Source organism: Scyliorhinus torazame, chromosome 12 (genome assembly GCF_047496885.1).
Source record: "Scyliorhinus torazame isolate Kashiwa2021f chromosome 12, sScyTor2.1, whole genome shotgun sequence".
Taxonomy (NCBI): Eukaryota; Metazoa; Chordata; class Chondrichthyes; order Carcharhiniformes; family Scyliorhinidae; genus Scyliorhinus; species Scyliorhinus torazame.
Window position 1 is genome coordinate 20,755,166 of NC_092718.1, and position 22,565 is coordinate 20,777,730.

General features: G+C 43.6%; 1 protein-coding gene across 4 annotated transcripts in view; it reads left to right on the top strand.

Annotated features, from left to right (window-relative positions):
• ctc1 (CTS telomere maintenance complex component 1) overlaps window positions 1-22,565 on the top strand; it is an 89,953-nt gene that overhangs the window by 4,572 nt on the left and 62,816 nt on the right. For 3 of the 4 annotated variants that reach the window (XR_011933861.1, XM_072470512.1, XM_072470511.1), the window contains exons 3-8: window positions 489-753; window positions 1,988-2,217; window positions 12,454-12,595; window positions 13,595-13,930; window positions 15,027-15,155; window positions 18,685-18,911. Coding sequence is in view for 3 of the 4 variants with exons in the window: in XM_072470512.1 (XP_072326613.1) it covers window positions 489-753; window positions 1,988-2,217; window positions 12,454-12,595; window positions 13,595-13,930; window positions 15,027-15,155; window positions 18,685-18,911 (1,329 nt within the window). In the remaining variant the exon portion in view is untranslated. Of the gene's footprint in view, window positions 1-488; window positions 754-1,987; window positions 2,218-10,416; window positions 10,467-12,453; window positions 12,596-13,594; window positions 13,931-15,026; window positions 15,156-18,684; window positions 18,912-22,565 lie in introns of those variants that run through there. The other variant, XM_072470514.1, reaches the window with a different exon arrangement.

The window sequence follows — 22,565 nt, forward strand, 5'->3', positions numbered from 1 at the left end:
TTCACTGTATATTCCCTACCTGCATTAGACCTTCCAAAATGCATTACTTCACATTTGTCCGGATTAAACTCCATCTGCCATCTCTCTGCCCAAGTCGCCAAACAATCTAAATTCCGCTGTATCCTCCGACAGTCCCCATCATAAATATGATGATAAAGTGACAATAGAATTCTGTGCGAGGATGAATTAGATGGGCTGATGGTCCCTGTTAGCAGTAATTACCTTTGTGTATTTTCAAGCCCCTGTCATATGCTGGTTAATTCAGTGACCATTGAAAGAAATTTGAGGATTCTGAAGCCCATTTATGTCTGATATTGACAGAATTACATTGTATTTCCAGAACATTCTATATTTCAGTTATCACTAGTTACATGTCATTGTTATGGTTTGCATATCATTGTCATGTTGATTATCTGTTCATTTAGCATGGTTGAAGTTCATATACGCTCCAACTTTCTGCCAAATAATTGAAAATGATTATGTTACAGATTTATATCCCTCACGGAACTTCAGTCTCAGCAAAAGACCCCATGTTGTAGTCAGTTAACATGGAGCACGAGTCACTTTAAGCAGTGGACCCTGCATGAAGAGAGATTTCTGGTCGGTCACAAAGTGCTTAGTCGCACAAACCTGCTGCTATGTGGTGTCCTGACAGACAAGATCTCTATTACTCCAATTGCTTCAGTGAGTGGAGAACAGCAGAGTGGTGGTAACTTGTACTTGCAGGACAAGAATGGATTTATACCTTGTGAGGTAAACTGAAATTGATAAACGTACAGACAAGTTTAACTATTAACTAGTTTTGGTGCTTTATAACTAGTTTACTCAAATGGCACAGTGGTGGAAAGTGACAGCGGGAATTAGCCAACTTGAAAGAATTTATTCAGAATTTAACAGGTTGGGTGAAATTCATATAGAATTACAGTTTCTTCAGAATCCATTTTTTATTTATATCGAGGCACACATCAAACTAGATACATATTTAGATAAAATTGTTACACAGTTTCTAATAAAAATGCAGTTTTTAAAGGGACAGGAAGCTGGTTATAATGATCAAATTTGATAGGTCACCAAATCAGAATTGACAGTTCCACAGTGTTCCTATGCTGAACATTCCTAAGGGATTGTTCCTAAGTTGAAATCGCTGTTGTACACAAGAGTTTAGCCAGCTGCTGTATATCTGCAATACTGCCCAGATACTGAAAGGCACGTGGGGGTGAGTACTTTGCAACTCCTGCTCAACTTACTGATCATCAATTTGAAACTGACATTTGGTGCTACTCGCCAGAAGTTTGTGCATGAGCGTTCTGCTCGGTTCCAGTTTTAGGCTCAGAATAATGATGAAGTGCATTCTGCATGGGGGTGGGGCGAGGACGAGGGTTAGGTTTCCAGTACATGCCTGATCGGTACAACTAATGAGAAATTTATCAATGTGATAGAAAAAGCACGTGTGATCACTAAAATTGAATTCCACTATCCTAACAAAATCAAAAGTCTTATTAATAATTATACTCTAATGGAGGAGACCTATTATCCCATAGTGGAAATTAGCAAAAAATGAAAAGGCCCCCTTAAATAATCTGACGTTTATGTTTCTGACTGGTGTATTTATATTGATAATTTCCAGCTTAAAAAAATATCTTGGCAACCCAATTCCTGCTAGTCTCCTGGTCGCAAGTTAAATATCAGACCTGCATAAGTGGCAGTGGACCTCTGCAGAACTACTTGACCTGCTGGATCAATAAATTGCTGTCATGGAAAACTAAAAACATTCCACTTTTAGTTTAGATGGCCCCACAGTCAGATTTTCTGGAAACATATTTTCAAATAATAATAATGTGGGAAAATCTACTTTTTCAATTGGTAATTCTCCTTAGCGTGCAATGTATTTGTGATTTATTTCATATTGAAATTTATTGTGATATGTAAGTTCCAAACAATGTTATTTATCTTTTGTCTTTTCTTTTATATTGTAATTTTTGGTTAGATTATCAAACTGGATGCTCGGTGGTTGGGGCATTTAGTACTGTTTCCAAGCTGGAGTTATATTCCACAGAGTGGTGCAGTTTGGAGACCCAGTGGGACTGAAGCTGGCTATCTTGAAATAATCGAAGCACCATTTCCTGTGTTTCCAAAATTGTTCATTGGAAGCCTTTTGGTATCAAGCACATTAAATGTTTTCCTGCCAGACTCAGCAATTCATCTCCTGGACAAAGGGTAGGACATACTTATTGAAATATATTTAAATACAGTTTTAATAGTTAAGAAATGCTTGAGTTTTATTTCCTCTTGTGATTTTGTTCATGTTTTCCTGTAGTAAAGCCTATGCATATCTATGTAATTATTGGACTTCCGGGTGCGGCGATGACCAGCTAAGTCGCACGTTTCGGCAGTTCCCGGTGGAACGGACTTTTGGGCTCTTGATAGGAGCCCCAACGGCAATTTTAACGGCTAAAAACACTGTGCGGTAATCCAGAGGGGAATCCCCCTGGACACTGATGGAAAAAAGAGAGGAAAGTGGCCGGATTGCGGTGGATCCTCTAGAGCAGCGGCCAGGAAGGCAGGCACAAAGCAAGATGGCGTCGGAAGGAGGCAGTTTAATATGGGGCCCTGACCAACAAGAGTTCCTGCGGCGTTGCGTGGAAGAACTCAAAAAGGAGATGAAGAAGGAGCTGTTGGCCCCGATATTACAAGCGATTGAGGGGCTAAAGGAGGAGCAAAAGACCCAGGAACAGGAGCTTTGGGTCGTGAAGGCAAAGGCTGCTGAGAATGAGGACGACATACAGGGCCTGGTGGTGAAAACTGAGATGCACGAGGCACAACACAGAAGGTGTATGGAAAGGCTGGAGGTGCTGGAGAATAATGCGAGGAGGAAGAATTTAAGGATTCTTGGTCTTCCCGAAGGTGTAGAAGGGGCGGAGGTCGGGGCATATGTGAGCACGATGCTGCACTCGTTAATGGGATCGGAGGCCCCGACGGGTCCGCTGGAGGTGGAGGGAGCCTATCGAGTTATGGCGCAAAGACCGAGGGCTGGAGAAATTCCTCGAGCCATAGTTGTGAGATTTCTTCGATATAAGGACAGAGAGATGGTCCTCAGATGGGCAAAGAAAACTCGGAGCAGTAGGTGGGAGAACGCGGTGATCCGCGTATATCAAGATTGTAGTGCGGAGGTGGCGAGAAGGAGGGCAAGCTTTAATCGGGCCAAGGCGGTGCTGCACAAAAGGAAGATTAAATTTGGAATGCTGCAACCGGCAAGACTGTGGGTCACACATCAAGGTAAACACCACTACTTCGAAACGGCAGATGAGGCGTGGACATTTATTGTCGAGAAACTGGAGTGAGCGGGCCAGAAAAAGAACGTTTGGGACAAAGTGGTGGGGTGAATATGTGGGATGAAGGGGGGGGAAAGGGGGAAGAGATGACTTCCCAAGTTAATGCTGCGACCCTGTAACTTTTCTCTCTTCCCCATGTCGTGGGGGAGGGGGGGGGAGGGAGGATGAGGAGCTGAGGGCGCCGGCCATTGGGGGCGGGGCCAAAAGGGAAGCGCGGGCTTTGTTCCCGCGCTATGGTAATCACGGCGGGAACAGGGAAGCAGGAAGGAGGGGGCCTCGCACAGTGTGAGCCGAGGTCACGGGGGGGAAGCCGAGGTCGGCCATAGTTTGCTGACTTCTGGGAGCAACATGGGGGGTGCAATTACGCTAGTTTGGGATCTAGCGGGGGGGGGGGGTTAACTGGGTTGCTGCTGCTGGGGAGAAGGGGGAGCTGGTATGGGGGGGGGGGGTGGTCGGGGCGGGGGGGCGCCGCTTGGGGGAGATACGGCTACGTGGGAACCGGGTGAGGAGCTGGATTGAAAAAGGAGATGGCTAGTCGTCAAGGGAGGGGGGGTGGTAAAGAGCCCCCCAACCCGGTTGATCACGTGGAATGTGAGAGGGCTGAATGGGCCGATTAAGAGGGCACGGGTACTCGCACACCTAAAGAAGCTTAAGGCAGATGTGGTTATACTTCAGGAGACGCATCTGAAGCTGATAGACCAGGTCAGACTACGCAAAGGATGGGTGGGGCAGGTGTTTCATTCGGGGCTAGACGCAAAAAACGGGGGGGCCATACTAGTGGGGAAGCGGGTAATGTTTGAGGCAAAGACTATAGTGGCGGATAGTGGGGGCAGATACGTGATGGTGAGTGGCAAATTGCAAGGGGAGGCGGTGGTATATGGTGGTACATATGCAGTGCTGGGCTGAGAGGTGGCAAATGGAGTTTAATGTAGAGAAGTGTGAGGTGATTCACTTTGGAAGGAATAACAGGAATGTGGAATATTTGGCGAATGGAAAAGTTCTTGAAAGTGTGGATGAGCAGAGGGATCTAGGTGTCCATGTACATAGATCCCTGAAAGTTGCCACCCAGGTTGATAGGGTGGTGAAGAAGGCCTATGGAGTGTTGACCTTTATTGGTAGAGGGATTGAGTTCCGGAGTCAGGAGGTCATGTTGCAGCTGTACAGAACTCTGGTACGGCCGCATTTGGAGTATTGCGTACAGTTCTGGTCACCGCATTATAGGAAGGACGTGGAGGCTTTGGAACGGGTGCAGAGGAGATTTACCAGGATGTTGCCTGGTATGGAGGGAAAATCCTATGAGGAAAGGCTGATGGACTTGAGGTTGTTTTCGTTAGAGAAAAGAAGGTTAAGAGGAGACTTAATAGAGGCATACAAAATGATCAGAGGGTTAGATAGGGTGGACAGTGAGAGCCTTCTCCCGCGGATGGAAATGGCTAGCACGAGGGGACATAGCCTTAAACTGAGGGGTAATAGATATAGGACAGAGGTCAGGGGTAGGTTCTTTACGCAAAGAGTAGTGAGGCCGTGGAATGCCCTACCTGCTGCAGTAGTGAACTCGCCAACATTGAGGGCATTTAAAAGTTTATTGGATAAACATATGGATGATAATGGTATAGTGTAGGTTAGATGGCTTTTGTTTCGGTGCAACATCGTGGGCCGAAGGGCCTGTACTGCGCTGTATTGTTCTATGTTCTATGAACGTGTATGCCCCGAACTGGGATGATGCCAACTTTATGAGGCGTATGTTAGGACGAATCCCGGACCTAGAAGTGGGGAAGTTGGTAATGGGTGGAGATTTTAATACGGTGCTGGACCCAGGGCTGGACAGATCAAGGTCCAGGACCGGAAGGAGGCCGGCTGCAGCTAGGGTGCTTAAGGACTTTATGGAGCAGATGGGAGGAGTAGACCCCTGGAGATTTAGTAGACCTAGGAGTAAGGAGTTTTCGTTTTTCTCCTATGTCCACAAAGTTTATTCACGAATAGATTTTTTTGTTTTGGGAAGGGCACTGATCCCAAAGGTGACGGGGACGGAGTACACGGCTATAGCCATTTCGGATCATGCTCCACATTGGGTGGACCTGGAGATAGGGGAAGAAAAACAACAGCGTCCACCCTGGAGAATGGACATGGGATTATTGGCAGATGAGGGTGTGTGTTTAAGGGTGAGGGGGTGTATTGAAAGGTACTTGGAACTCAATGATAATGGGGAGGTCCAGGTGGGAGTGGTCTGGGAGGCGCTGAAGGCAGTGGTTAGAGGGGAGCTGATATCTATTAGGGCACATAAAGGAAAGCAGGAGGGTAGGGAAAGGGAGCAGTTGTTGAAAGAACTTCTGAGGGTGGACAGACAATATGCGGAGGCACTGGAGGAGGGACTGTACAGGGAATGGCAAAGGCTACATGTAGAATTTGACTTGTTGACTACGGGTAATGCAGAGGCGCAATGGAGGAAGGTACAGGGTGTACAGTACGAATACGGGGAGAAGGCGAGCAGGTTGCTGGCCCACCAACAGGAAAAGGGGAGCAGCGAGGGAGATGGGGGGGGTGAGAGACGAGGAGGGAGAGATGGAGCGGGGAGCGGAGAGAGTGAATGGAGTGTTCAAGGCATTTTACGAAAGATTATATGAAGCTCAGCCCCCGGATGGGAAGGAGAGAATGATGTGCTTTCTGGATCAGCTGGAATTTCCTAAGGTGGAGGAGCAGGAGAGGGTGGGACTGGGAGCACAGATTGAGACGGAGGAAGTAGTGAAAGGGATTGGGAGCATGCAGGCGGGGAAGGCTTCGGGACCAGACGGATTCCCAGTTGAATTCTATAGGAAATATATGGACTTGCTGGCCCCGCTACTGATGAGAACCTTTAATGAGGCGAGGGAAAGGGGGCAGCTGCCCCCGACTGTGTCAGAGGCAACGATATCGCTCCTAAAGAAGGAAAAAGACCCGCTGCAATGCGGGTCCTACAGGCCCATTTCCCTCCTGAATGTAGACGCTAAGGTTCTGGCCAAGGTAATGGCAATGAGGATAGAGGATTGTGTCCCGGGGGTGGTTCATGAGGACCAAACTGGGTTTGTGAAGGGGAGACAGCTGAATACAAATATACGGAGGCTGCTAGGGGTAATGATGATGCCCCCACCAGAGGGGGAAGCGGAGATAGTGGTGGCGATGGATGCCGAGAAAGCATTTGATGGAGTGGAGTGGGATTATTTGTGGGAGGTGCTGAGGAGATTTGGCTTTGGGGATGTGTATATCAGGCGGGTACAGTTGCTGTATAGGGCCCCGATGGCGAGCGTGGTCACGAATGGACGGGGGTCTGACTATTTTCGGCTCCATAGAGGGACGAGGCAGGGATGTCCTCTGTCCCCGTTATTGTTTGCACTGACGATTGAACCTCTGGCCATAGCATTGAGGGGTTCCAGGAAGTGGAGGGGAGTACTCGGGGGGGAGAAGAACACCGGGTATCTCTGTATGCGGATGATTTGTTGCTATATGTGGCGGACCCGGCGGAGGGGATGCCAGAGATAATACGGATACTTGGGGAGTTTGGGGATTTTTCAGGGTATAAACTGAACATGGGGAAAAGTGAGTTGTTTGTGGTGCATTCAGGGGAGCAGAGCAGAGATAGAGGATTTACCGTTGAGGAAGGCAACAAGGGACTTCCGGTACTTGGGGATCCAGATAGCCAAGAATTGGGGTACATTACACCGGCTTAATTTAACGCGGTTGGTGGAACAGATGGAGGAGGACTTTAAGAGATGGGACATGGTGTCCCTGTCATTGGCGGGTAGGGTGCAGGCGGTTAAAATGGTGGTCCTCCCGAGATTCCTTTTTGTGTTTCAGTGCCTCCCGGTGGTGATCACGAAGGCTTTTTTCAAAAGAATCGAGAAGAGTATTATGAGTTTTGTGTGGGCTGGGAAGACCTTGAGAGTGAGGAGGGGATTCTTGCAGTGTAGCAGGGACAGGGGGGGGGCTGGCACTACCGAGCCTAAGTGAGTACTACTGGGCCGCCAATGTTTCAATGGTGTGTAAGTGGATGGGAGAAGGGGAGGGAGCGGCGTGGAAGAGATCGGAGAGGGCGTCCTGCAGGGGGACTAGCCTACAAGCAATGGTGACGGCACCTTTGCCGTTCTCACCAAAGAAATACACCACAAGCCCGGTGGTGGTGGCTACATTGAAAATTTGGGGGCAGTGGAGACGGCATAGGGGAAGGACGGGAGCTTCGGTGCGGTCCCCGATAAGAAACAATCATAGGTTCGTTCCGGGGAGAATGGATGGGGGATTTGGAGCATGGCAAAGAGCTGGGGTAGTACAACTGAGAGATCTGTTTGTAGATGGGATGTTTGCGAGTCTGGGAGCGCTGACGGAAAAATATGGGTTGCCCCAAGGGAATGCATTTCGGTACTTGCAATTGAGGGCTTTTGCGAAGCAACAGGTGAGGGAATTCCCGCTGCTCCCGACGCAGGAGGTGCAGGATAGAACGATCTCAGAGACATGGGTGTGGGATGGTAAGGTGTCGGACATATACAGGGAAATGAGGGACGAGGGGGAGATCATGGTAGATGAGCTGAAAGGGAAATGGGAAGAAGAACTGGGGGAGGAGATTGAGGAGGGGATGTGGGCTGATGCCCTACGTAGGGTAAACTCATCGTCCTCGTGTGCCAGGCTAAGCCTGATACAATTTAAGGTGTTACACAGGGCGCATATGACTGGAGCACGGCTTAGTAAATTTTTGGGGGTAGTGGATAGGTGTGCGCGATGCTCGAGAGGCCCAGCGAATCACACCCACATGTTCTTGTCATGCCCGGCACTACAGGGGTTCTGGGTGGGGGTGGCAAAGGTGCTTTCGAAGGTGGTGGGGGTCCGGGTCGAATCAAGCTGGGGGTTGGCTATATTTGGGGTTGCAGAAGAGCTGGGAGTGCAGGAGGTGAGAGAGGATGACGTGTTGGCCTTTGCGTCCCTAGTAGCCCGGCGCAGGATATTGTGAATGTGGAAGGAAGCCAAACCCCCGGGTGTGGAGACCTGGATAAACGACATGGCAGGGTTTATAAAGTTAGAACGGATTAAGTTCGTGTTAAGGGGTCCGGCTCAGGGGTTCACCAGGCGGTGGCAACCGTTCGTCGATTACTTCACAGAAAGATAGAGGGAATGGAAAAGAAGTAGACAACAGCAGCAACCCAGGGGGAAGTGGGGGGTGGGGGTGGGGGTGGGGGGTGGGGTGGGGGGGGGGGGAATCGGACGGGCTCTCAGGGATGTTATTGTATATGTATAGGTATTTGTTATAGGTAATTGTATATTGGATTGTTGGATTGTATTTTTGGAGAGTATTTATTTTGGACAAGACAGTTGCCATTTAGTTTTGTTTTTGTTTATATATTATTTATTATTTGTTCAAAACTGGTCACTGTTAGTTATATTGCTTTATTGTTGTGTCGAAGAAACACTCCGTATTGTTATGTTTGGCCAAAAAATCTTGAATAAAATATATATATTTTTAAAAATCTATGTAATTATTTATTTTGTCTGGTTGATTTCGAAAGAATGCTTTTTTTTTGGCTTAAAAGGCTTATGTTGTTTCTTTTCAATTTGATGTTGTCAGAGCAACTAATAACTTGTCCTAATTAAGTATTCAGTATTTCACGCAAACCAGCCTCCCATCCATTGTCTCTATCTATAATTCCCGCTGCCTCAGAAAGGCAGCCAGCATAATTAAGGACCCCATGCACCCCGGACATACTCTCTTCCACCTTCTCCCGTCAGGAAAAGATACCAAAGTTTCAGGTCACGTACCAGCCGACTCAAGAACAGATTCTTCCCTACTGCCATCAGACATTTGAATGGACCTACCTCATATTAAGTTGATCTTTTCTCTACACCTTGCTATAACTGTAACATTATATTCTGCAGTCTCTCCTTCCTTCCCTATGTATGGTATGCATTGTTTGTACAGCAGGCAAGAAGCAATACTCTTCACTGTATACTAATACATGTGACAATAATAAATCAAATCAAAATTCTGTACTGGAAAGTGAAGTGAGAATATGTGCCTGATCCAATATTTAAATGTGATTCTTAAAATATTAAGAATTCCTAATCTGTATCGATAAGATCCACACATTTTTCAACTTTGAAAAAAAACAAGATAGACTATCGAAAGCAAAAATCTGAAACCCCACTTCCTAATGGAATCTAAGCTAAATATTGGAGCTGCAAGGATGCAAAGTTTAGTAGGCAGTGAACCTAGAGATAACTGTTTGTCTTGCTAAGATCAAGACCTCACAGTATTGCAAAACTAAAGTAATCAAAATACTTAAACAGGATGAATTTTGCATTTAATCCCTAAAACAAAAAACATTTGCGTCTAAATAATCAAGACATTCTGTGGTCATTAGCAAATGTTTTTGAAAATGTACCTGTAAATATATTAAATTGTACCAATAACGTTATCAACTGATATTTAAATTTCAAAATCTTTTGCCCAAAATGATGTCTGGTGTAGAAAATAACCTGATGAAGCCTATTTTTTTTTTTTTTAAAAGGCACTTGTGGAATGCAAAGGAGCACTTTGCTAATTCTAACCACTGTTGTCTGTCCTGAAGCAGGTGAATGATTTATTTGGATTTGATTTATTAGTCACATCTACCGATGGACAGTGAAAAATATTGTTCTGCATACAATCTAGACAGTTCGTTCCATAAAAACATAGGATATGTGATAAATGCACAATGTAAATACATAGGCACAGACTTCGGGTGAAGCATACGTCGTGTTGTACTACTCAGTAGAGAAAATGTGAGGAGAGATCAGTTCAGTCCATAAGAGGGTCATTCAGGAGTCCGGTAACTGCGGGAAAGAAACTGTTTTTGTACCCGTTAATGCGTGTTCTCAGACTTTTGTATCTCTTGCCCGATTGAAGGAGTTGGAGGACAGAACAATCCAGATGGGCGGAGTCTTTAATTATGCTGCACGCTTTCCCAAGGCAGCAGGAGGTGTAGACAGAGTCAATGGATGGGAGACCGGTTCATGTGATGGACTGGGCTGTGTTCACGACTCTCTAGTTTCTTACGGTCTTGGGACAAGCAGTTGCCATACCAGGCTGTGATGCAACCAGATGGGATGCTTTCTATGCTGCATCTGCAAAAATTGGTAAGAGTCAATGTGGACATGCCAAAATCCCTTAGTTTCTTGAGGAAGAGTAGGTGCTGTTGTGCTTTCTTGGTCGTAGCGTCAATGTGGGTGGATCAGGGCAGATTGTTGGTGATGTGTACACCTAGGAATTTGAAGCTAGGAATTTGAAGCTGTCACCCATCTCCACCTCGGCACCATTGATATAGATAGGGACGTGTACGATACTTTGCTTCCTGAAGTCTATGACAAGCTCCTTAGTTTTGCTGGCTTTGAGGGAAAGATTGTTGTCATTACACCACGTCTCTAGGTTCTCTATCTCCCTTCTGTACTCGGACTCATCGTTGTTCGAGATTTGACCCACTGTGGTCGTGTCGGCAGCAAACTTGTAGATGGAGGGGGAGCCAAATTTTGCTCACAGTCGTGTGTCTATAGGGAGTACAATAGGGGGCCTTACAGGGCCTTGCTACTGAGGACTATCGTGGAGGAGGTGTTGTTATTTATCCCTACTGATTATGGTCTATGGGACAAGAAGTCGAAGATCCAATTGCAGAGGTAGGAGCCAAGTCCTAGGCTTTGGAGTTTTGATATGAGCTTGGCTGGGATTATGGTGTTGAAGGCGGAGCTGTAGTCAATGAATGGGTGTTTGACGTATTCAAAAGTAGTTTAGCAAGCCGGCTTTGTGGTCTGGAAACATTGTTTTAAAAATAAAGGCTCGGTTTTATCATCATATTAATTCAAATTTCCTTCAGTTCAACATTAGGAAGAGTGAGCTGACTGTCTGTGGCCCCCTCCACAAAGTCCATTTCTTCACCTCTGATTCTGGTCCCACTCCCTGTCTCAGCCTGAACCAGGCTGTTTACAACTTGTTTCATTTGAGGCCCTTTTGCAAATTAAAAAAAAAAAATGCATCTCCTCCTTGTGCTGCCATAGCCTCACAATCACAGAGATTGTCTACTTCCCCCTATGTAACATTTCCTCACTCTGCCGCAACCACAACCTATCTGCTACTGAAACCCTCATTTGTGATTGATTTTATTTATTTATTTTTTTGTTTGGTCAGCTCCAGATTTGACTATACCAATTTGTCTCCAACTGGCTTCTTCTCATCCTCCACTGCATAAATTGAACTTCTCCATACTCTGCTGCCCATATTCTAATGGGCACTGAATCCTGCTCACCCATCACTCCCACCCTTGCTGATCTATACTGGCTCCAAATTGACAATGGCCCAATTGTAAAATGAAACGAGATAAATGAGACATTGCTGAAAAAGCGACCTGTTGAAGCTTTTCATCTCTGCTGAGTGCAAGACGAAAAGCTTCAATATGTCTCTCTTTTCCAGCAATATTCAAGTTCTGTTCTTCTGAATGACTACATGAATGAGACAGTTTATTTATTTATAACTACATCTGTAGCAAGGGAAGCAAAGGATTTGCTCTCAGCTGCAGTGTAAACAAAATCTCCCATCCCGCCCCTGAGACGTCTGACCTTTCATTGGGAGAGAGATTCTTTTACCTGGAATCATGTTTGATTCTGCGGTACAGTATAACATTCACACTAATACGCATTCCAACCTGCTAAAACAATAGCTCTCCAGCTTTAACCTCTACTTGTCATGTGCTTAGTAAATGTGAGGTAACAGCTAGAAAATGGAGGTAGTCAATAGATAATTGATGTTATGAACTGTTCAGGTTGATTGATAGGATTACTTGAATACTTTCTTTTTGACTGCCAGCGAACTGGTCTGAAGACTGGAGAAATATTGGTGCCTTGAGACTTGCAAGGAATTCATCTTTTTGAACAATTATGTGTATAACATGCTGTATAAATATGCATGACTCAGTGGTGTGTAGTGATCAATATCTTCACTCATGGAATCACATGACCGATGGTTGACCTCGTCACTTGTCACCATTTCTTGGGAAGATATTGATTGCCTTTTGCTGTGTTGCAACCCTCTGTTATGGATGGTAAGTGACAGTAATTGTATTCTGATCTTGTCAAGGTTTCGTTGCCATAAGGTGAAGCTGAACATAGCTGGAGAACTCCGTCGTCTCAGTCCGGTTTTAAGTGTCCGAGGAAAAACCTTCTTCTTCTTCTTTCTCAGCTCCTTTGAAACTGATACATGTCTTCCAGTTGTAGTTCAGGTGTGTTTTTAAACAAAAATGTGAGCTACTTTTTAATAGAATGGTAATTGGCCTCAAATGTGAAATAAACTCTTATTTTGTACAGAAAAATTATCAATTGACATTTGCTGTTTTGTCACTTTGTGCAGTGATTTGCTTTAACCATAGGCTTCCCATTTTGAAGACCTTCAAGGAAGTGCCAGGGTTCATCAAATTTATCAGATTTCTATCAATCTGTCATCCAGTTTCTTTAGTAAGGAGTTAATAAGCTTGCTGAAGTTCTTTATGAAGACATTTCATCTATTTTAAATAGGTTCATACACTTCAAAGAGTTGCCATAGGACCTTTACCCAAACATTTTGTTTTATTTATTACATATATTGCATAGCCAGACTTCAATCCAAATATATTAGCTTAGCAGAATGCTTGGCAGATCTTTGTCTTCACTACAGATGCAGTATTAAACAGTGCCTATAATCATCACCTAAATTATGCTTTTCAGTCCATCAACTGAGAGTATCTGGACAGCAACTGTAAATTGAACTGATAGGCTTGCAGTAATTCTGCAATCTTCTCCATGAAACCGAGTAATCATTGACTCCATTTTGTGAACCTGTGTACTTTCCTTGGCTTTAATTTGATTTTCTCTGGTCTATTCTTCTTTGAGTAAAATAGCATGGAGGCACCTCTGACTTTTGTGACATTGTGTAGAATTGATACATGCCTGACAGCACCATCTGCTGGATGTGTTGTACCTCCCTACCTTTTACAACTGAGTGCTCGAATAATCCTTCAAAATGAACTAAGAAGGCCAAGGCTCATTAGAAAATATAGAATGCAGCAGATTTCCTTTTTATAGACAACAAATTCTCATAATTTCACATGTTTGCTGTTGAAAGGTCAGCTCTTGCACGTAGCAGTTTTTCTAATCATTTGTTCATTGTTCTGATTGTTATATGCTGTAACAATATAGAAATCTTGATGTTTCAGCCTAAATGTCCCAATTATTTCCTATTTTAGGTTCCTACCAAACTAATGTGGCACCATTGCTTAGAAGTTTCAAAACAATATGTGGTAACAAAGGTCTTCGTTTCCAGCCTTCAGGGCACCAGTTATAAAGTGTTTGTCGTGTCATCGTCTTCTGACTTCTACCTTTATAATGAGGGGTCTGTAAAAGAGCAAACACTGGTAGAACTTGTACGTGTTTCAGATATGAAGGAGACCGTTAATCATGAGCTAACCTCACTTGATTCTAAAGAAGAATCTTCCCAAAATAGATCTTTTGTGGACTGGTCGAATCAAAACACCATAGAAGAAGTGTTTGAGAGCAAAGAGTCCAAAATAATCTCTTATCGTGTGAGTACTTAGTATTTTGTGTTGGTTATGAATACGGGGATTGGATAATCAGAGGGTCATAAGATAGTTTTTTTTTTGGAGTCTTTTCGAAGTGATGTCTTCCATGATCCCTTGGATAAAGTCATTCAACTGTAGGAATTTAACTTCTGTTTTTTTGAATGGAAACCTTTTTGTCTCGTGAATTGTAGCTTATATTATTTTTGTTTGGTGTGTAGAGCTTTGTCTTAATTTGACTTTTAAAATCTAGCTAGTCATGGAGTGTGAACCTAAACTGAAGAAGTGAGGAATCTTTGTAGGAGAGGTGTACTCGTTTTTGCTGGTTTTTTTTGCTGTTTTGCTCCTGTATAACTACTCAAGTAGTTAACTGTTTGGTGCCTTTGAGAACACCTCTCAATTTGTGCCTGGACAATGGGTGTTAGCGGACTATTCAACCTTGGGGGATATCACAATTGAGCCCAATGCTGCCTTATTGTGATGTCCCCATGCAGGCACAGCATCGGGTGCCAGACAGCTGTTCAAAGTGAGAATCCTAACCAGTTTTTCTCCTCGTAGTTCAAGAGTGCTGAGGCACAACATCCAATATCTGCCTCTGCTGCTGGTGATTGACACACCAGCGACCAAAGATCAGAATGTAACTTTACTGGTGTGTGCTGCTCCAATGTACATGCCTTAACCATCTGAGGTGTTAGGAGAGCCCTGTTAAACGTTTTGCTTAGTGCAAATATATATGGAGAGGAGGGAGTGAATATGTTTCTTGGGGGAATGAGACTTCCTTTCTAAGATATTGATTTTGATTTTCTGACGCCAAAGTTGGGAATGTGCTGATTGAACTCCATCCATGACTCCTTCGGCATTATTGTGAAATTGGTTATTGGAAGAGGCAGCCACTGAGAGTAACTGCTTGCCAGAATTACCCATAGTTTCCTGTGTATGGAAATACTTGGGCTCTTTTTGCCAATGCTTTTCAATGATAGAGCAAGTTGCAGATGTCAACTTGTGTCCTGTTCCTTGGATTGTTGTAACTGTGTATTACTTGGGAATATTGTGTTAGTGGAGTATTGACTCGTCTATTAATTTCTCCTTTTTTTTGCTTTAGGGTATGATAAGTAAGGTATTAAACATTACAGCAGGCCTTTATGAGTTGGATGGAAAATTTGGTCTTTGTGTGGCCTACCAACAAGTAGTAAATTGTGGACGTGGCTTGCGACCTGGAGCACAAGTGGAGGTATAAATATTTTACTTTTTAAAAATAATTTTTCCTCCAGTTCCTCTATTTTCCCCTGCAGTTTTTAATATCCTCTTTAATCTGGAAAGGTAAATTGGAGAACTGTCACTATCTTGTACTGGAGATATTTTCTGACTGTCCAGGATGTATACTGTTCGGGTAAAGGATTGCTGTACATCTGTATCAGATAATGCTGAACTAAACCTCCTGTCTCACAGTATACCTTTACATATATAAGTGACACTGTAAGACAGTATGGTGTGATTGTGATTGAAAGTGGTGGGTTTCTGAATGATTAGTCACCTGCTGATATTGGGTCATACTTTATAACTTGAGGCTTAAGTGGTACAGTGCTATTTATTCTTAGTTCAGTAACTTGAAGCTCTACATTGTTCAATTGTGGCCTTGAGTGGCTGTGTGGAATCAGCTTAGGTAGAGTGCTCTTTCGGAGGTTGGTGTAGATTTGATGGACCGAATGGCCTCTTTCTGCACTGTAGGGATTCTTATATGTTTATCTTGTTTATGTATTAGAGAGGGATAATGTTCAACAAAGCTGCTTTGAAGAACTGTCAACAAATCAGTGGGTCATTATTTTCTGACTAAGTCTGGCTCACATTTCTTTATGGATGCTCTTGTTGCTGCTTGTTGATCAGCTCAGAAGTCTTAGATGCTGATCTGATTGTGCCATCTTTTGTATCCCTCTTAAGACTGCATGATGCTCCATCTTGTGGCCCAACCTGGAGTTTCCAGAGAGAAGCAGAACATGGCAGTCAAGAGCTGTTTAGCTAGCTAGGAGTCAACAACATGTATCTCTTGTTTTAACAGTCTGATACTGAAAATTTTAAGTAACATTAGAATCAGTGAAGCTGATGACCATTTTCCTCCTTTATTGGTGCGATGATATCGCATGATGGTAGATATTTGATATTTTGATGCAGTTCCACTATCTTTTTTCTCATTAGGTTTTCAATAAAGTGTAACAGGGATGTGAAGGTTTTAAATTAATAGTGTTATTATTGTCACAAGTAAACTTACATTAACACTGCAATAAAGTTACTGTGAAAATCCCCTAGTCGCCACACTCTGGCGCCTGTTCGGGTACACAGAAGGAGAATTCAGAATGTCCAATTCACCTAACAAGCACGTCTTTCGGGACTTGTGGGAAGAAACTGGAGCGCCCAGAGGAAACCCACGCAGACACGGGGAGAACGTGCAGACTCCGCACAGTGACCCAAGCCGAGAATCGAACCCGGGGTCCCTGGCACTGTGAAGCATCAGTGTTAACCACTGTGCTACCGTACTACAAATATTTAAAATGTCCATCAGTGCATTTACAGATTTTGTCCTTTGAAACTTGGATTTTGTTTGCTTGGTACAATAAGAATTTACATCAAGGCAATATTCCACCAAGTGGGGCATCCAAAAGCCCTAGCATACATGAAATCCTGACAATCTTGAGAAAATGTCCCAACGTTTGGAATTATAACAAAGAAAAAAGATGAATGTGGTTGTTGGAGGCAAATGAACGAATAAAAATAAAAAATCTCAGCACTACCTGGACATTACTGCAGGAGTTCTTCAGAGTCTTTGCCCCGAACATCTTCAGCGATCTTCTCTCCATCATAAAAGTCAGAAGTGTGGATGTTCGCTGATAATCACGTACTGTTCAGTACATTTGAAGCTCCAGACACTCTAGCAGTCCATACCAGCATGCAGCAAGACCTGGGCGACATTCCGGTCTGGTCTGATGCGTGGCAAATAACATGGGTGCCACACAACTGTCAGACATTGGCTCTCTAATGAGAGAATTTCACTATTTTTCCTTTGAAATTAAGTGGCATTGGTATTGCTGAATCCCCTACCATCAACATCCTGAGGTTACCATTGATCAGAAACTTAACTGGACCAGCAATATAAATACTGTGTCTTTAAGAGCAGGCCATAAGCTGGGAATTGTGCAACAAATAACTCAATTATTGATTCCACAAAGCCCATTTACCATCTACAAAGCACAAGTCAGGAGTGTGATAGAATACTTTCCATTTGCCTGGTTGAATGCATCTCCAACAACATTCAAGAAACACGTCAATATCCAGGAAAAAAGAACCTGTTTGATCAGCATCCCATCTACCACCTTAAACATTCACTCTCTCTGCCACCCATGCACAGTGCCAGCAGTGTATACCATCTATAAGATGCACTGAAGCAACTCGCCAAGGCTCCTTTGACAGAATCTTGTAAACTTGCAGCCTGTATCATAAAGTCGAACAAATGTAGCAGATGCATGGGAATGCCACCACCTCCTAATTCCGTGCCACAAGGCTTCCTGACTTGGAACTATATTGTTGCTTCTTCGCTGTCACTGGGTTAAAATCCTGGAGGTATCTCCCTAACAGCACTGTCGGTAAACCTACACGATAATGCAGTGATTCAAGAAAGTGGCTCACCACCACCTTGAGAATAATTCAGGATGGATAATAATTGCTGGCCTTGTCAGCGATGCTTACATCTCATGATCAATTTTTTTTAAAAAAGGAACATTTTGAACCGTATAACACAAGGACAAAATATTGGTACTACAGATCTGATGCTGACGACTTGTGCTGTAAGCAATTAATGGGGATTGTTATGGGCCAGGGTTTAGAGAACCCCAAAGTGTATCATGGAGTTCACCTGATCCACAACTTTTAATAGATTGTGGCATGGGGAGCACACGGCCCACTCTACAGGTGTGGTATAGCAGAAATGGAAAAGTATTTTTTAAAGCAAAACAATGTTTATTCTATGAACTCAAGTTAACCTTTTTAAAACATACAGTGAACATCTTAGCAACCATTAATTCAAATACAACCCCCAAAGAATACAACACTAAGTAATGCATAAGCTGTCCTTTTAACATCCATAAGACTTTAAAAAACCTTTAAAACAGAAGCACATCAGGTTAAAGTCACTACTGAGACCAGTTATTAGTTTTAAATCGCCAAAGGATCGATTTACAGTTTTTAGATTACAGAGAGAGAGACTGATACCCCTTCTGGCTGTGACTGCAGCTATCCAGCTCTGAAAATGAAACTAAAACACACCCTGCAGCCTGCTCAAAAACAAAAGTAAAAAGCTGACAGACAGCCTAGCTCCACCCACACTCTGACATCACTGATAAAACACCCATTTCTTAAAGGTACATTTCTTAAACACCCATTTCTTAAAGGTACTCTCACATGACAGGGATAAAGCTTTCAAATAATGTTAAAGCATTAGCTTGCGTGTTTTTTTTTTTCATGGTTATGCTTTTGGTATTGATACCAATATCTACAATATAATAAATCCTGGTTGCACCATGTCTGAGAAAATTAATATCAAAGCTTCACATTCCAAATCTGTGGTATGGGAGGGTGTGGAATATATTTTATTAATTAACAAGTGTACAATAATGTAAAACTTAAAACATTGGAGAAAAGTTCAAAGTAAATAGATAATGAAAACCTGGATGCTTCTCATTCTATATGAAGCCTTGGAATTTTTTTTGTAGATCCACGATGCCCACTTGCACTTGAAGGAATCTGACCACTTTCCACGCATCATACTTTGCTGCTGCCTGAGGAGTGCTTTGGTGGTCATGGAATTTTCCAGACTTAGTACGGAATATCAGCCCTACTCTTCCATTGGCAATATATACATCAGTCTGCTGTTCAAGTATAACCTGGATCTGCCCAATTATTTGTGGGTGGTTCACATTGTGGAAACACTTATAAAAAGGTAAATCTGCATGCATGTTTATATGTGTGTTTATACATGCATATTGTATACATATCAAATTGCAAATGCACATATTAACTTTCTGTAATTTTAACCTTGCGTCCATGTCCCCTCATTATTTCCTCATTGTCTTCTGATCTGTATAATCAATTCAACTGTGGAGAACAAAGCAAGGGAAGATCAAAGAATCATAGAATGGCTACGGCCTAGAGGGAGACCATTTGGCCCATCGTGTCTGCAATGGCTCTCCAAGCAAGCATTGTGATGTTGTGCTATTCCTCCACCATTTCCCCCCTTACCCCTGCACGTTGTTTATATTCAAGTAATTACGGTTATCACAATGGTTAGCACATTTGCTTCACAGCGCCAGGGTCTCTGATTCGATTCCCGGCTTGGGCCACTGTCAGTGCGGAGACTGCACGTTCTCCCCCTGTCTGCCAGGATTTCCTCCAGGTGCTCTGGTTTCCTCCCACAAGTCCCGAAAGACGTGCTTGTTAGATAATTTGGACATTCTGAATTCTCCCTCAGCGTACCCAAACAGGCGCCGGAATGTGGCGACTTGGGGCTTTTCACAGTAACTTCATTGCAGTGTTAATGTCAGCCTACTTGTGACAATAAAGATTATTATTATATTATTATAATGTCCTTTAGGGAAGGAAATCTGTCATCCTTACCTGGTCTGGCCTATATGTAACTCCAGACCCACAGCAACGTGGTTGATTTTTAACTGCCCAAGGGCAATTAGGGATGGGCAATAAGCCTGGCACAGCCTGCGACGCCCACATCCCATGAACAAAAAAAAATTATTCAGCTACAGTTTTTCCTGCCAACCTTTTGTTCCAGTTTAACCGGCCCAGCTCTGTTCTTGCCCATTGAAGTCAGCTGTCCCCCAGTTAATTATTTTTAATCTGGATTGTCTATTATTATCCTAATACTTACAATGCAATAATCACTGACACTTGATCAACTTGGCCCACTTCATTTCTAAAAACCAAAAACAAGAACAGTGCATCCTTTCTTATTGGACCAGACACAGACAGCTGTAGAAATTGTTTCTGAACACAATTTAGGAATGTTTGCCCCTCACTGCCCCTTACACTATCACTGTCACTACACATTTGGGTAATTAAAGCTCCCCATTATAACTACTCTATTATGTTTGTATCTCTGGGGGCGGCATGATGGCGTAGTGGTTAGCACTGCTGCCTCATGGCACCGAGTACACAGGTTCGATCCCGGCCCTGGGTCACTGACGTGTGGAATTTTCACATACTCCCCGTGTCTGCATGGGTCTCGCCCCCACAACCCAAAGATGTGCAGGATAGGTGGATTGGCTACGCTAAATTGCCCCTTAATTGGAAAAAATTAATTGGGTACTCTAAACTTTTTTAAAAATGTTTCTATCTCTGTCATTTCTCTGCAGATTGGTTCTACATCCTTCTTTCTATTTGGGGTTTATTGACCACACCGAGCAATGTAATTGCTCCTTTTTGTTCCTCAGCCTGAGCCAAATTGATTCTGTCCTTAAATCCTCTGGGACATTCTATTTCTCCAGCACTGCAATGCTCTCTCTTACCAATACCACCACCCCTTCCCCTCCCTTTCCTATCTTTTTTGGACACCTGGCATCCAAGAATGTTTATCAGCAATCCTGCCCTTCCTTGAGCCAGGTCTCTGCTTTTGCCACAACAACACATTTCCCCAACATAATCTGTACCTGTAACTCCCCAATCTTATTTACTATATTTTGTGCATTCATATACATGCACAGTAACCTTTATTTAGACGACATTATTTTCTCCCTTACCTCAACCTCACTTATTAACTTACTGTTCTCTATATTAGTACTTTATGCCCCTTCACAGTATTTTGTGCATACTGGTATTCCACTCCAATATTTCCTCTTGGTTCCCACATCCCTGCCAACTTAGTTTAATGCCCTCTCAACAGCAAGAGCAAAATGCTCCGCAAGGAACTCAGTCCCAGCTCTGTTCAAGTGCTACCCGTCCAGCCTGTACAGGTGCCATCTCCCCCAGAGCCAGTCCCGGTGTTCCAGGAATCTAAAGCCCTCCCTCCTGCATCATCTTTCCAGCTACACATTCATCTGCCTTATCCTCCTATTTCTGTGCTCACTTTCGCATGGCACTGGGATTAATCCAGAGTTCCTGCTTGCTAGTTTTCTGCCTATGTCACTAAATTCTGATTGCATACATGGCACCCCCTTCCTACATAAGTAATTTGTTCCATTGTGGAGCACGACCTCTGGCTGTTTACCCTCTGCCCAGAAGAATATCCCGCAGCCATTCTGTGATATCCTTGACCCTGGCACCAGGGAGACAACATACCATTCTGGAGTCATGTCTTTCCTCTAACTAATGAATCCCCTATCACAATTGCTCTTCCCTTCTTCCTCCACTCCTGTATAGCTGAGCCGCTTGTGATGCCTCCAAACTACTCTGACTGCACTTTGAAGAACCAGCTTCCTCACCAGCTTCCAAAAGAAAACCGATTTCTGTGTGGGATCCAAGGGAACTCTGGCACTACCTGCCTCGTTCTCTTGGACTGCCTGCTGGTCAGCTTTCCCTCTCTGCCTCTGAACTGCGGTGATACCATTTCTCTGAAAGTGCTATCTACTTGGCTCTCTGCCTCATGGATGCGCCACAGTCACTCCAGCAACTGAAACCCCGAAGCTCAGAGTCTGCAATTGTTCCCCGTGTCTTTGTGGGTTTCCTCCGAGTGCTCCAGTTTGAATGAAATGAATGAATGAAAATCGCTTATTGTCACAAGTTGGCTTCAAATGAAGTTACTGTGAAAAGCCCCTAGTCGCCACATTCCGGCGCCTGCTCGGTGAGGCTGGTATGGGAATTGAACCGTGCTGCTGGCCTGCCTTGGTCTGCTTTAAAAGCCAGCGATTTAGCCCACTGCTGAAAGATGTGTTTATTAGGTGAATTGGACATTCTGAATTCTCACTCGGTGTACCCGAACAGGCGCTGGAGTGTGGCGACTAGGGGATTTTCACAGTAACTTCATTGCAGTGTTAATGTAAGCCTACTTGCGACAATAATAAATACTATTATAATTTCTGCAGCTGGCTGCACTTCTTGCCCACATGGTCGTCCATGACTTCACACACAATACGGGACCCTCATTCTACTTGACTGAGCTGCCCTGCCATGTCCTAACTTCACTTCTCTTATGTTAACTCTATTCTATTTTGGATTACTTGTATCACCATACAATATTAGTCCCTACTTTCCCTTGATCCTGATGCACGTTTTGCACACTGCCCCTTACCCTAGATGCAATGGGTTATTTCAAAAAAATATGAGTTGGCTAGAGTGTGACATGCAGCAATTTATTGAGGATTTTATTAATATCTTTCAAACTCTGAAATGGTTTAAGTATTTGAAATATAATCCATCAGTTGATCTGCAAAGCATTTTATAGGTAGATCTAGTGGAGAGTGTTTTATGTAGTTTTATTGTATTTTCTGTATTGTCCTACTTTTTGGCAGATGCAACTTTAAAAAGCAATAATATTACAAGAGACCAGGCCATCCAGTTTTATTACATAAGAACAAATCAGCTGATGAACTATGTAAATGTATGGGAGTCATTTAGTTTATGTGCTTGACTGTATCAATGGCTATCTAAA